Source organism: Cyprinus carpio, chromosome A7 (assembly GCF_018340385.1).
Source record: "Cyprinus carpio isolate SPL01 chromosome A7, ASM1834038v1, whole genome shotgun sequence".
Taxonomy (NCBI): domain Eukaryota; kingdom Metazoa; phylum Chordata; class Actinopteri; order Cypriniformes; family Cyprinidae; genus Cyprinus; species Cyprinus carpio.
Genome location: NC_056578.1, coordinates 22,675,439 through 22,691,061, shown reverse-complemented (window position 1 = coordinate 22,691,061; position 15,623 = coordinate 22,675,439). Strand labels below are relative to the sequence as shown.

Genomic DNA, 15,623 nt, shown 5'->3' with positions numbered 1-15,623 from the left:
CCCAAAATTATGATGCAATTCAAACTGCACAGTGGTATGTTGTTGAATTATGAACAGCTTAAGTATGATATTAGCCCTTCTGTGCAAACATTTTTACATATAAAATTTTAAGAGCCTGTTCAGCCATATCGGTGACTTTCAGTATAAGCAAGTATGTATTTTTGTATTTATAAATGTACAAGCATAAAATAAAACTAGAAAAAAAAAAGTTGAAATACTTTCTTCAAACCCAGCAATGTAAATTGATTCCTGTGAAAGGTTTAAACATTTCAGCACTATCGAACATTGCTGTTTGTCTGAGGATCTCTACCAGCCTGACACAATACCACCGGCAAAACCAGTGGTATGAATTTGGGGCGGGACTAACTATGTGAGTAATGGCAGATTGGGAGCATTTGTAGACAGTCACTTTTGCAATTACATTTTACACTTGTGGTGCAGAAATTACACTAATGGGAGAGCTTGATTACAAAACTAGGATTATTCACTGACGGTTTTCCCATCACTATTAATAAAACAGGAAAAACAGCGAAGATATAAAGAAACAACACTTGACACCTTCATAGTAAACACACAAATAAATGGAAAAAAGGTTTGTGTTTTAATGAACTGAAAGACAAACAGAGGTTAATTGAGAAATATTCCATAAGTCATCACCGTGAGGCAGTCCAGTCTGATTTCAGTTGATCCGTCTCCATCAGAACCAGGTAATTACTCAGAACAGTACTGGATCCCAGTAGCACAGGTTTACCTGATTCTGCTGTTGGACCACTTTCACACTCACACACATGCACACACATACAGTCCTCCACTGGGTTAAGCATAGTACTGCAGATTGGCTTTCTTCTTTGCCTGCACCTCCAGAATGCCCTCCATGTAGTCCTCATGGTTAAGCTCAGTGGCCCCACGGCGCAGAGCAATCATACCCTAAACATAAAAGCGAACAATACAATTTTAGGTAACATGCAATAACAATAAGGCACAATGACAACTTCCATAAGAAAAAACACAAGTATTTAAGTGGTGCATTAAAGGGTGTAATTTTGACTCTGATTCTGTTTTGCAAACAAAAATCTCTTTTTGCCAGGTATCATCAGACATGCTGTATCTTGCATTAAAGCACATGAATGAGTGAAGTACTTTTTAGTACACATGCGCCTCCCCTTTTTGGAATCAAACTTGTCACACAAATGACATCCAAGTCCAGGGACTAAACCACATTTTTAATACCACCTCAAAAAAAAAAAAAAAAAAGACTGCATACTTACAGCTTCAACACAAACTGCTTTACACTGAGCTCCATTGAAGTCATCGGTACAGCGTGCCAATTCTTCATAGTTCACATCAGGACTACAGCACACAAAGAAGTTAAAGACACCGTCATGAAATAAATTATGGAGGAGAACATAATGCTAATTTTTGTTTAAGAGAATTATAATTCAAATTTGCTTGGCAGTTGTACTTTAGTTTTACAGATAGAACAGACAAATGACTGCCATGCAATCCAATAAAACATTATATATGCTCTGAAAGCTCTTGTTTTGTGTCATTTACTTCATGTCTTGTCTACAATAACTGCGTGCTCTACCACTGCAACTGTCTCATCAGTGGATGTGCAAAAACAACCATTTAAAAGCAAATGCCCAACCTAACAGTAAAATATATATTCACTAATAACAACAGCCAAGACCAACTAAGACACAAAAGAACAAATGTTCCATACCAGACGTTCATCTTGCGTGAGTGGATCTGCATAATGCGAGCACGAGCCTCCTCGTTGGGCATGGGGAACTCAATCTTACGATCCAGACGACCTGAACGCAGCAGAGCCGGGTCAAGGATATCCACCCTGTTAGTGGCAGCAATCACCTTGGGGGTCACATAAAAATAACTCAACTTGAGGCTGACAGGTCCATGATTATGACAGAGTTGCATATGGGTTCAAGTGTGTACCTTCACTTGCATGTTGGGCTGGAAGCCGTCTAACTGATTGAGCAGCTCCAGCATGGTCCTCTGCACCTCTCTGTCTCCGGCCTTCTCACTGTCAAAGCGCTTGGTGCCGATAGCGTCCAGCTCATCAATGAAGATGATGGAGGGAGCTTTCTCCTTGGCGAGAGCAAATGCATCACGTACCAGTTTGGCACCATCACCAATAAACATCTGCACCAGCTGAGGGCCTGCCAACTTCAAAAATGTTGCCTGAGAAAAGACAGTAAAAGAATAACTTAAGGTAAAGTTTGATGCATCAACACAAAAACTGTTGTGCAGGGGTGTCAATCTCAATTGTTTGCACCCCCAAAAGGGCACACTATAAATCAAAGACCAATTTAATTACTCATCATAATAAAGGCTTTTTTTAAGAGTTTGATCATTACTGGAGCACATGTCCCTTGAAAATTTCACAAAGTTACTTCTAATTATTATTATTTTTATTTATTTTTCCAAACCTAACAGCACCAGTTTTTGGGAATACACTTCACACTAATTTATTTTCTAACCACATTATGTAACAAACATGTATGTGCTGCAGATAATTAGTTCAGCTTAATTTAATTTGCCATATAGGTCCTTGTTAAAATTGCCTATGTAAACTTTTTTTTTAGGTATAAAAACTGGTATTTTTTTAGTTGATGACCATATATTTATACCTTGGAACTCCATTTTATCAGGGTAATTTTTAAACAAATGATTATAGTTTTTATTAAGAACAATTATTTTTTTCATTATTACTCCCACTTCCAAAAATGTTGTATTTTTACCAACTATGAATCCTTTACTAGAACTAATGTCTGAAACCTAACAAACACTGAACAGTGATATATGAGGCTCGGTCTGCAGTAAATGCAGAGATGGATTTCATGTGGAGCAGCACCTGCTCTGAGTTTGGGTCGCTTTTAACCTGCATTAGGGAACGCAACATGCACCAAACAATACTTGTAGTTAGAAGTGCTTATAAATCGGCTGTTGTAAACCAATGAAAAAGCTTTAATGGTCCCTGCAGTTTTGCATCAAAATAAGTTAGATTTTTTTAACATTTGAAAATAAAGAAAATTAAGAAATAGTAATACTGTTACTGATACAACAGTAAGCGATAGCAATCATAATTTTATCAGGAAAAAATCAATAAAATTTCAACCCCAAATCATTCATCCCTAGCACTGATGGCTCTCTTTTGCTCCGAGACTCTGCACCTTTGTTTGGGCTGCACAGGCTCTGGCCAGCAGGGTCTTTCCTGTGCCTGGTGGTCCGTACATCAGAACTCCCTTTGGTGGTTGGATCCCCAGATTCTCAAACTTCTCTTTGTGGTTCATGGGCAGAACAACTGCCTCCACCAGCTGCAAAAAAGAAGCAATTAGTAAAAAAATAAATCAACTAATGTTTTGTCACTGATCTCCTTCATTACCTCTTGAATCTGTTTGTCAAGGCCACCAATGTCACTGTACTGCTCTGTAGGCCTCTCATCCACTTCCATCGCCTTAACTCTAGAGTCATACTCAGTGGGTAGAGTCTCCAAAATCAGATAAGAGTCTTTATTCACACCCTGTGAAAAGGTGCAGAAGCAAATTTAACATGTTTCTAGGAAAAATACAACATTATTTAAGGTTGTAAATATCTTGAACTAGTCCGTCAGGAGAAATTAATTCTCACGTACCACAAGATCACCAGGTTTCAGTTTCTCAGCATCCACCAAACCAATCACAGGCAGGAAATAGGTCTGCAATTATAGTAATATGTCATACACTAAAAACCATTAAGATAAAGTATATTATTTGCATGTGCTTTAAAGCCATTTCATTTGCGTGCCTGAAGCGTGTGCACACTAAAAAGCCTGCCAAACAATGCCTGATTTCTGACTAAGTTATCTTTCGCATCTGATAGTGCTGCTAACACTGTCAAAAACACACAAGGTTTACATATAAACACAGTTACTTATGTCTAAAGTGAATGTAAACAGTTGAGACTGAGAAAAAAAAAAAGTGGATGCTTGCCTGTATATTAGATGCATGCAGGTCTAAAAGTGACAGCAGACTAATAGTACGAAACATGCTACTGCTTCTCATTAACGGGACAGTTCACCCAAAAATTATCATTATTTACTCTCTCTCATGTTGTCACAAACCTGTATTAATTTCTCTCTTGTGCTGAACACAAAAGAAGTTTGAAGAATGTGGGTAACCAGGTCACTGGGGACCAGCAACTATTTGGTTACCCACATTTTTCAGAATAACTTTTATGTTCATCAGAAGTCAGGTTTAAAACTACTTGAGAGTGAGAAAATGATAAAAGAAATTTCATGTTTGGGTGAACTCTCTCTTTAATGTTAATAAAATAACAAAAAGAGAAAAATTCCTAACTGCTCTTGACTGAAGAACTTTAATACAGTTGCTTTAATAAGAATCCATGTATAATTTATACAGTGAAAAGCACTTTATTTTTATATCTGTTCATTTAATTTATTGAATGCTACTGCTAAATACACCTAATGTACCTGAAAAATAAGGCACTGTTTGTTTATTTGTATATAATGTGTATTTGTAATGTGAATCTTTGTTCTTATTTTTTAATAAAAATAAAATAATACCAAACATATTTATCCTCGCCCACTTTGGCCTGAATGTCTGCCATTCTTTTTTATTTGTACGGCTTTGCTTTTAAAAATAGAGAAACTAGTTTGGCTGTACTGCTCAGACAACTTGTAAACTAGTGCAACCAACATGACAAAGAATTGTGATAAAATCATGAATCGTGATTTTTCTTAAAAGAATCCTTATATGATATTTTTTCCATATTGCTAGCCCCTAAGATAAACTGACTAAAACCTATTCAAAACATGAATCAGTATTAACACACAAAGGAAAATGTTTGTGATGAAGGAGAGGAAAGCAAGATGGAAATTTACGGCTGAAGCTGTTCAAATAACAAACCGGCTCACCTGCCGCGTGGAGGTTTTGATGACGGCACACTTGCCCTTCCTCTGCGAGTCCAGATCAATATTGGCTCCATCCTCCTCTTGGTCATTAGGATCTACATCTAGCAGTTCCATTCAAACACACAAACTTTAAATCCCATGCACATACTGACGTGGACCAAAAAGTGTCCTTATGTCCCATTCTGACACACCACATAAAAGGTCTAAAATAAAGGGGACATATTTTACCTCTATGACGTTGGAGACGAGGTAGGGCAGAGTCTTGTTCACTTTGATTTTCTCTGTGTTCTCCTTGATCTTGTCCTTCATGGCTTGCAGCTCATGAGTGACACGCAGAACCTCACTCTTCATGATCTGAAATCACAAACATCACAATGAGGCACAGAGCTGCAAGACGACACCGAAAACAATCATCAGCACACTAGATGTGAATCACAGCATGGAGGTTACCTTAATCTCACTGTCCAAAAGACGAGTCCTCTGAACAATCTCCTCAGTGGACATCTTAAGGACTTCTTCGCCGATGCCATCCTATAAGATATAACAGAGGATTCATGTTTGAATATTCCTTCTGTTTCAAGTCCTCCAGCCTTTAAACTCATATAGGTCTGATACACTAGATTTAAAATGAGTAGCAATACTCATACATCATCTCCTGGTTAAAATTAAGCTTCAGTTTATTGATCACCATTAGCTCACAATGCTAACGTTATCCTAGCAAGCCACAGGCACACGTAAGATACTTGTATCAAAGCAATTTCGACCTTTTAGAAATTGAACCGAATTAAGATTTGGAGTTGTTCTGTCATTATCTAACATGTGATCGTATGGGTGAATGAACACACGGATAAAGACTGAATGAAGCAAAGTGAATTTCACTGTGTCATGCTGCGCTCTTCCATCAGAAGGCCATCAGACCCAAAGCCGGAGCTGAAACATCATTCAAACACGTCTCTCCTAATACAGATTTCTGCACATGTGTACAATATATACCAGTTTGGGCAAACAGTACAGAACCCCAAAAAAAAAAACATAAAACAGACCTCCACTTCATCCCAAACTGATCTGTCATTCAGCGACGACATCTTGAAGTGTTGATTCGGCTCGTTTTCTTCTTCTTGTAGATGTTTCTGCTCGTGGTGCTTTAGCGCCACCAATTGGACAGGAGTGTAGAGTGCCAGACGTAAGTGAGAAACAACAACAAACAAACCCTCCAATAACTTAACAGTATATGTTTATATGATATTTAAATCCTTTCATCTAAAGCTGTTGTTTTGAGATATTTTAATAAAGCACTTTGCGATGTGACGTTATGTTTTCTGCTTCATATGTGACTCAGAATATAAGAACATGTTCAACAGTCGTTGTTGTTGTACATAGTCTTGTTTCATGTTTTTCTATTCTGGATAAAGAATAATTTAAACCAGTTATTTTTGTGTCGTTTTCCCTTTAACCCCTGTCTCGCTTATAACATTTATTTTGCTACTCAGCTACTTTGTTTTCTTGGGCTCCCAGGTACTCACATGAATCTTAGCATTTCCCCCATATTCTGTAATTTAAGCAAATTTAGAAGGATTTCATAAACAATATTTGGTTGTGATGTAGACTATGTAGAGAATAGATCTAAGCATATTACCATATTCAATGACTGACCTGAATTTTGGGATATATATTGATAAAACTGTATGACCAGAGTTAGGAGTCCTGGATCCAATGTATATATCCTGAGCACTGAGAAATATGCCTGATTTAAAAATAGATTTACAATTAATTGATGAGGATAGAATTCTCCTTTTTAAATTTATTCTTCAGTTGGAAATCATCTCCAGGAAAAATGACATGTAAATAAGAATTCACAACAATTAAGTTTGCTACACTTAACAGTGTATAAGGTTCATGCTCTCTCTCTCTCTCTATATATATACTTAACCTAGTTTCCTAGAAATGCTGCAGGAGATGATGAAGACCGATTTTCTGTACTCTCCGTACTCTAATGTCTACTTACATAAAATGAAGACTCCTAGCATATTAATATTTTACACCACATATTGAGATCACATGACAAACTGAGCACTTTATCTGCCATGTTAACCAAAAAAATGTGTTGTACATTGCACCATAAAAAGTATATTGTACCATATTAATACATTTAATTGCTTAATGTGGTAATATTAACAACATTAAATATAACTGATGTACATGTGTGTTACATTATAATTTTACATTATGCATAATTGTAGACAGGACACTTAAACATACAGCTTTACTACTCTAGTTAAGCTTTGGTTGATACTAATCAATTAAATACATATTTTATCTTTTTGAAACATTTTATATCATCAAATGATAACTGTCAGATCCCCCCAGTTGAAATCTCATAAAAACTCATAGTAGTTAATACATCCCTATTTTTTTGCACCATGATATTATGTAATAATATATATGGTATTTGCAGTTCGGGTTAAACTGTATTTCATTAACTGGACAATGACAATAGAACTGAAGATGAAGAACAATGCTACAGCTAGTTTCTGAAATGTTTCTGTATGTTTAGCACCTGTCTGTTGTTGTGCAGATGATGGATGACTAAGACACAAAGACCAAAGAAAAAAGCATTCTCACATTTATTTGAGTCAATTAGAATGGCATTAGAAATAAAAATCTCAACTGATTTAGACTGGACTAGAGCTCAGATGGATGTGGCTGGAAATTGCCCTCCACAACACACACAGTTCTTCCTCTCACATGGACACACACAACGCAGTGTACTATTAACAGGGAAGAGAATTTCTTGTTTGTCAGTCAGTCAGTGCATGAACCAGTAGAAACAACAGCAGGTGTAGAATTACTGTTTTACTGACAAGCAATATGGTCAAGCACAAACAAAAAAAACAGATGTAAGGGGCCTGTACTGGACTCAGGCACAGATGGTCTAGAGCGCCCTCGAGTGCTCACCCGGAAATTATACTGTGGTCTGTTTTACTTGGTTATGTATACAAATCCCTGGGTTTTAAAATAAAGCTCTTTATGTTTCACAATTTCAAATTGCATCGTAATGTAGTGAAAATGTACTGATAAAATGAACAGAAATACTCCTGGAGGCTGATGCGGACTGATTATCAAAAAAAAGTTTGTCATCTTAAACAAGTGCATACGAAGAATTAGGAGTCCAACTTTGTGGGCCAGCTCAATTATATTATTATAATTTTAGACTATACTGATAGCTTCCCATTCAAAAAAATCTCTTCTGCTCAACGGCATACATCTTCCCTGCAGGCAACTTTCTGAAGAACAGACTGTTGCCTCTGCTCATGTTGCCCTGAGACACACAAGAAGAGAAAAAAACATAGTCAATTATATTTTCTGACAGTTTCTTCAAATGGTAACATTGCTAAAGCAGTCATACTTAATAATGAAGTGTCTTATTTAGTTGGTCACAGTAGAAAAACATTACCAGGTACTGTGGTCAACAAAACGTTTTCTGTTGCTCAAGATGTTCTGTCACTCATCCAGTTTAACAGATCAACTTATTTGGATGACAAGAGAAGCATCTTTATCTTAAGCAACAGAAAAAAAAAACAGATCCAGTTGACTATAATAAATCACTTCCAGGTTGTTTTAAGCAGTCACGTAGGTAAACTCATCATTACAGTGGTGTGCTGCTTTAGTTCTATTAGCCCTTTAGTTCGATTAGCCTATTCAGATTCCAATGATCGTTAGAAGGTCATCAGTGGAAGAACATTCAAGACATTCAAGAAAAGTTAACAAAATTCAAATCCCCATTCCCAGTAACTCATATCAAGAAAAATTGCTCACCTCTCGGCTCAGGTGACTCCAGCAGTGGAGCCAGTTGGGATAAATGGCAGCATAAGGTGGCAGACCTCCAGCCAGCCTGGGTCATATCAGGAGAAACAATCCCTCCATTAGTCTTAAATATTGTATTGTACAGGTGATGTCATTTTCAGAAAAGGATAAGAAGTGAATAAATTAACTATAGTCACAGAACTTGATCATTCGAAAGGGGTGAACAAGTATATGATTACAAGATGCTTATGAAGTTCTCTGACTACTGAGTCACTATTTATGTACAGTAAAATCTCCTTTAATGCTACTAGAGTCTCACAACATCCCTTACCCACAGTTATTTACTGCCATCAGGTTGGACACCAATACAAATGGATACGTCAGCATACTTGCAAAAAACTGAGCAAAAGTTGAAAAGAAAGAAGTACAAAGGTAAAACATGTTAGAATGAGAGCAATAGCACAACCTTGTCAAACAAAACAACCCTCTATTGACACACTGGCAATAAGGTTGCATTGGCTGATACATTTTTTATTTTACTTGCCAGATACACACAAAAACATATACGTACAGAGCAAAACACCTCTCTCCAATTTACTCTTTCAGCTGGTGCTTTCCAAAACAAGAGTTGTCTTGTGTTTTTTACTTCTATATTGTTAGATTACTTCTATATTGTTCCATATTGTTAAATTAGACACTTTTCTTATTTTTATTCTTACAATTATATTATTAGTATTTTTAAATACAATTTAGAGGTGTAGGAGGAACAATCTGAAAACTCCCAATCTCATCAGCTTCTCCTCAGAAAACAACACAGCTTTATAAGATTCTGTAAGTATATACATTTATTTGTAATATCATTTGAAAGCATAAAAGCTAGAAACATCAGTCAATAAAGCATTTTTTTTTTTATTATAGAACATTAATAATTGGAACTGAAATGTGGCAACCATGTTTTAATGAAAATGTATAAAATGCATATTTGTTATTTTAAATAGAAATTATGGGCTGGTGGTGGTGCTTGAGACTTTTTTCGTCATTTAATGTTTCTGTAAAAAAAAAAGACTTACCCCGGTCACAGCTTGAGAGCAGTTTTTGATCTCTCCTGTATGACTCGTCTGAAACGGGCACAACAGAATAATCAACTCCGCAAATAACATACAATTATGACTGATACTTGTGTACAATTGTTGTACGCAAGTATGCAATGATGAATCAGTGAATACCGAAAGATTTAAAGTATCTCACATGCATAAAATGAAATTTTGTACAAATCTAAGGTCAAGACGTTTTGTTGTTTGTGTGTGTTTGTTTACATACCGAATCATCTATAGCGTAAGTGTTAATGAAGTGAGCAAGCATGTTGCAGATCCACAGGGAAAGAATGTCACCCAGTAGACGAGGAATGAGGCCACTGTGGGTTGGCAAACACATAAATGCTTAAATTAAAAACAAAGGGTTGTAAAATGGCCTGACAGCACTCATGAAAATTTTTCTTGTCAAGCCTACTCAATTTATTTATAACTTAAAATGTCAAGTAGATTAGTAAGGTTGACAAATCTTTCTCATACATGCATTTTTAAAATGGTGCCATAGATTAAAAACAATACAACTTTTAAAAATGCATGCTGAGGCAACCCACAGATTACTTCATTTGAAATTATGTAATTTTGTACTTACGCAAAAAAACCCAGGATTCCTTCTTCTCTGTAGATGGTAACTATGGAGTCAAAGACACCACTGGAAAGAACAAAATAAATGATTAAATGTGTGAGACAGAAAAGAGAACTGTCCCTGTAAAGAAAACAACTGACCTGTATTTGGCTTCTCTACCAATAAACTGGACCATGCATCTGAGAGTGATCACTGGGATTGGAAAAAAGACAACAGGTGACATTCACAGACTGAGAGAAAAGTGAAATTCAAATCACAAAATCTGTTATTTATTGTAATAACTGTATTTACCATGAAAAGGGTGTGTGACAATTGTCGCACATGAGCGTGCAATCATCTCTTTAGTGGTCTGAAAAGACAATAAAAAAATGGGGGTGTTCATCAAAAACACACAAGACATTTCACTTCTCAGAAAACAATAACTGGTGCAAACATGAAAGTCTGTTTGCAAATATATATATATATATATATATATATATATATATATATATATATATATATAAAGACTGCAATGCAAACTGTGCTGAAGATACATGTCATCAAAGTCAGGCAACAATATTAATGCAGAAACTAAGAAATTGATTTTTCTATCAAGATATTTTAAGGAAAAATGATTGGAAAAGTCTAAACAATTAAAGAGGTCATATGATACTGCTAAAAAGAACATTATTTTGTGTATTTGGTGTAGTGAAATGTGTTTATGTGGTTTAAGGTTAAAAAAACACATTATTTTCCACATAATGTACATTATTGTTTCTCCTCTATGCCCTGCCTTCTGAAGCGCGTCGATTTTCACAAGGTCATCTCTCTAAAAATGTGAGGTGTGCCGTGATTGGCCAGCTATCCAGTGCGTTGTGATTGGGGGAATGCCTCAAGCGTGGGACAGAAATGTTACGCCTCTTAACATATTGTGATGCCTTGTCCAGCCGGAGTGACGAGACAAACATACAACCCATTATAAACATTTCTAGTCCTTTTTTCTTTTGGAAGGCAAAAACAAAGTAGTTTCGCTTTCTCAAAGAAACAGCATCACACACCGGTTTGAGTGAGCAGAGGCAGGCGGCTTGAGAACGGTGCAGCAGGCGGATTTTACAAGGGGTGTACCTTGGTCTTACAGCAACCACATGTGACGACCCCGGGCTGGACGCGGATATCGTCCTCTTTTGGAAGGCCAAACAAAGTAGTTTCATTTTCACAGTGAAACACACAGTGTCTATACGACATGGCGGCCACAACAATACTACAACGAGAATAAAAGGTACACTTTCTTTCTTTGCGTGAACATCTGGGCGGCGTTATGCAAATCTTCCCACAAACTGACATAAAGATGTGGGGGCGTGTTAGAACGAGCCGTTTCGGGGGTCGTAGACGAGTGTTAACTTTTATAAAGAATATCTCTTTGGATTTGCGACTTTAGTCTTTGCAACTTCTCAGATATTCTTTATTCACCAAAAGCTTGTAACACTCCAAAGAGAATTTGAAATCGCATCATATGACTCCTTTAAAACACGTAAAGGTTTTTGTCATGTTCTGAGCATAAAGAGTAGTTTAAAACCAAAATTAATGTCTGGTTTCTACAATTTTCACTTGAGAGCAAAAGTCTGCCTTTAAACTGGAAAGAAATAAAGATTTGAAATTTATTGTGATAATTATATATATCAACTGATATGAAATATTGTATTGTGATAATTTTTTTGGCCATATCACAGAAGGTATGAAAGCTAGTCCAAAATTCTGCTTTAAATATCTCACCTCATTTACTACATGTTGCAGAGAACCATCCTCTGCTTTCTGACTGCTTCCCCATATCTGAAAAGTGAAGAGATGGGATACGTGCTATCATATTATCTCACATACAAATGTGCAATTAAATTAAAGTGTTAAAAAAAAAAAAAAAAAAAAAAAAAAAAAAAATTGGTAAAAATAAATGGATTCAAGCACTAAAATACTAACTCTATACACATGCGTGTTCCTACCTCAATTTTTTCATCCTGGCATTTCTGTGGGTTATAACAAAAGGTTAGAGACATTTAAAACAGGGTATAAATAACCTCTACTTAACTGTGCCCAGCCAAATAAACACAAAAGTCACATTACAACAGTCTGAACAGTACAACATACAGCCACCAACACCCTAACACAATTCACGGTTACAGAAGCCTATCTAAAGGCTGGAATCATGCACTTTACTCGTTTTGTTCTGAAAGTCTGGTGGTGTGTTATCCTTAGTTTCTCACTCAGAAACATGCACATTTCTTATCAAACCAGTCTCAAAAAAGGAAACCTCTACAGGGCTCACAAAATGTAAAAATCCCTGGTAGCCCTTCGGGCAGGTACTCGGAAAATTAATTTAACTAGCCCAAATAAAAAAAATACCCTTTTTTTTTTTTAATATAGAAAATCCGATTTCTATAGGAGTTTAAATGTCAATCAAAAATATTTTCAATACACAAATATCAACAAATATGAAATAAAGAAAATTAATTAACCATTTTAAGAGCATCACAAGAAAAATTAAAAATAAATTTAAGGCAATTTATGACCCATTTTAAGAGCTGCACAAGTAAAATGAACACTGTATTAGTGGTGCTGGACAATGTCTATGGTAACATACAGTAATGAGCTATAAATTTACATGATTTACAGTTCAGATAAAGGTTTTCACAAAAATCTTATACAACAGCATTTCAGCCTTTAGACCATTTTTATGAAAAGGAATAAATCAAGCATATAAATTATGTCAATTTAAAACGTATAAATATTACTGTCTTAATTGTTTAGATTTTTAGAAGGCACATTAATTTCTCTCTCATTTACAACTCTATGTGTTTGCTGCGTAAAAAATGAGTCAATATTTGCATTGATCTGACCATGAACAGCAAGAAAGGCTTGTTGGAAATGCAAATTCATTCTCTGGAGCGCTGAAATATTGCGGTTTCCCCGGTAACGGCTGTACGCAAAGCAGCTCCGCGCTCATAAACGCTGCTTTATCAGGAATTATAGGTAAATTAATTAAAATGCCAACGACACGTTTCTGAGCACAGTCGGTTCCCTTCGATACATTCAAATAAAGACATCCACACCACGTTTTGACTTGAAACGTGCAGCGCTCATATTTATTCAATGACATCATTGCCTTTTAAAGTTTAATTCAGCCGTATCGCGACTCTTGTCTTTCCATCCCCAACTGTAAGACCTCTAGAAATTATAATTAAGAAATTTCTTATACCATTTAATGTATTTAAAACTTTTTATGGCCTTAAGTTTGATACAACTCACTTAAGGAGTTTTTAAGGAACCGCCTTTAAGGTAGCCCGTCGGGCAGCTTGATGATACATTTTGGTAGCCCGACTGGAAAACACAATAGACCCGGGACGTCGGGCTTGCGATTTTGTGAGCCCTGCTCTAAAGAACCTGGTGTGCTTACCATACCTGCAACACTTTACTGTGAACAATGGTCCCAATGGTCCCAGCACAAAGCCTTGGGGTGAGACCCTTAAACAGGCCTGATTTCCCATCGATCTTGATGATGTGTTTGGCTAGATGAAACAAATGAAAACGTGAGAGCTGCATGCATTTTACAGAAGTCTTAAAATCACATTCAAAATCAAATGGAGACTTGAATTAATGGCTACGCAAACAAAAACAAAGCAACCAGAACATCGCTTGTTGATCTTACCATATGCAAAGAGACCTGGAAGCTGGTACACTTGTCGACCAAACAGATTTCTGCCTAGAGTAGGAGGAAGAGGTTCATGTCCAACCTATATTTACAGATACAAACAAGTTAATGCAACAATAAATACAGGTGTGAATGTGACAAACGGATACACAATACATTTTATAGTGCCTGGGAAAAAACAAGAAGAAAAAAAAAACCTACGCTGGCACACAGTTCCCTCTTGTAGTACTGTAATATTTCACAATATCTGACATGAAAGACGGTCTTTTGTATTATAACTCTAGGGTGAAAACGTGTGGTAATACATCAAATGTAAAACAATGTTAAATCTTGAGTATAAACCTCATTTAGCTTACAGAAGTAAAGCTGAATCAATTTACTTCCACTTCTACACAAATCAAATGGGGTGACATCTGTGCTTGCCTACTACAGCATTTGTTATAAAACTGTAAATGTAGAGCACACTGCCTCACACACACACACAAGTGTGTTTGTCTATGTATCCCATAACCTGCAATAACCTTTATCAACAGCCGGTGTTCTGACAAATAATGCTACCAACACTGTATTTATCCTTCAGGGTCGGGGTAGGTGTACATGTCAATAAAGCCTCACACCTTATTAATATCACGCAGGAAGCAAAATCTGATAGGTAGCACTTTTCGCTAATTATGCTACCATCTGTTTTAATGGGAGGTAACGTTAGCACAAATCGTCAGAACACCGGAAAGACAGACATGCATAACAACAATATTAAATGATATATGCTACTCGCACTGTTTTCTGGGTACATATAATGCATTAAATTACAGCACAACGTGTTGGTATATTTACAAAAAATGCTAGAAAAATGATTACTGACAGATCTAACAGACTGACCTTTCATAGCATTAACTCACACCCGTTAAGACAGCGGTCAACAACCCTGCTAGTACAGCTAACTACACCCACACGATGAACACCGACATCTTTATCCCTGTAAACCAGTGTACTGCACACAGCGATGCTCATTGTCTCAGAAGGACACATTATTGTGAGATGTATTAACCAGGTTACTGTTAATAAACGAACTGGCTAACGCTGGTCCACATGCTATCGACACTCCTCGACAGCAGCGCGTGGTGTCATTTCTGCGTGTATTGTGTAAATCCTAACGTTACCTGAACTAAAACCTTGATGTACATAAGAGGGTGGGAAAGGATTGTTAATCCAGACCCAAGGAGGACTTGGCCACATGTTTCCGCCATTACCAAGACAATCCGAAACGTCCCCCTCCTTGACAGAGAAGGTCCGTTGGTAATACGCGCAAAACAGTGTTGCCAGATCTCGCTAAAAAACTCCGAATAAAATTAGTCATAAAATAAGCCTAAAATAAGCGATTTTCCTCACGTACAAAAGCCGATCTCAGTTTTGTGCTGCCGATGTTTCGCTGGTCTGATTCTATAATTTCATTTTATAGTTTACAAACAAATTAAAATGTTTTGCAAACAGCCTACAACTATCTAAATCACTGTGGGTAAAGAAAATTTAAAC

At 36.5% G+C, this 15,623-nt stretch overlaps 2 protein-coding genes across 2 annotated transcripts; both read right to left on the bottom strand.

Annotated features, from left to right (window-relative positions):
• Positions 1-582: 582 nt before the first annotated feature.
• On the bottom strand, positions 583-6,086 carry LOC109057709 (26S proteasome regulatory subunit 6A-B-like). The gene is made up of 11 exons (XM_042760399.1): positions 5,974-6,086; positions 5,381-5,461; positions 5,159-5,284; positions 4,934-5,038; positions 3,653-3,715; positions 3,404-3,541; positions 3,192-3,335; positions 1,954-2,199; positions 1,724-1,869; positions 1,269-1,350; positions 583-927 (listed from the first exon to the last, which is right to left on the bottom strand). Exons 1-11 carry the CDS (start codon positions 6,013-6,015, stop codon positions 817-819), a joined length of 1,284 nt encoding a protein of 427 aa, XP_042616333.1. The 5' UTR covers positions 6,016-6,086; the 3' UTR covers positions 583-816.
• A 1,453-nt stretch (positions 6,087-7,539) lies between these two features.
• LOC109057721 (mitochondrial carrier homolog 2-like) lies at positions 7,540-15,406 on the bottom strand. Its single transcript, XM_019074954.2, has 13 exons — positions 15,251-15,406; positions 14,088-14,172; positions 13,841-13,947; positions 12,385-12,408; positions 12,161-12,217; positions 10,700-10,757; positions 10,549-10,600; positions 10,415-10,474; positions 10,055-10,148; positions 9,805-9,852; positions 9,066-9,133; positions 8,747-8,822; positions 7,540-8,249 (listed from the first exon to the last, which is right to left on the bottom strand). Exons 1-13 carry the CDS (start codon positions 15,335-15,337, stop codon positions 8,163-8,165), a joined length of 903 nt encoding a protein of 300 aa, XP_018930499.1. The 5' UTR covers positions 15,338-15,406; the 3' UTR covers positions 7,540-8,162.
• Between the last annotated feature and the right edge of the window lie 217 nt (positions 15,407-15,623).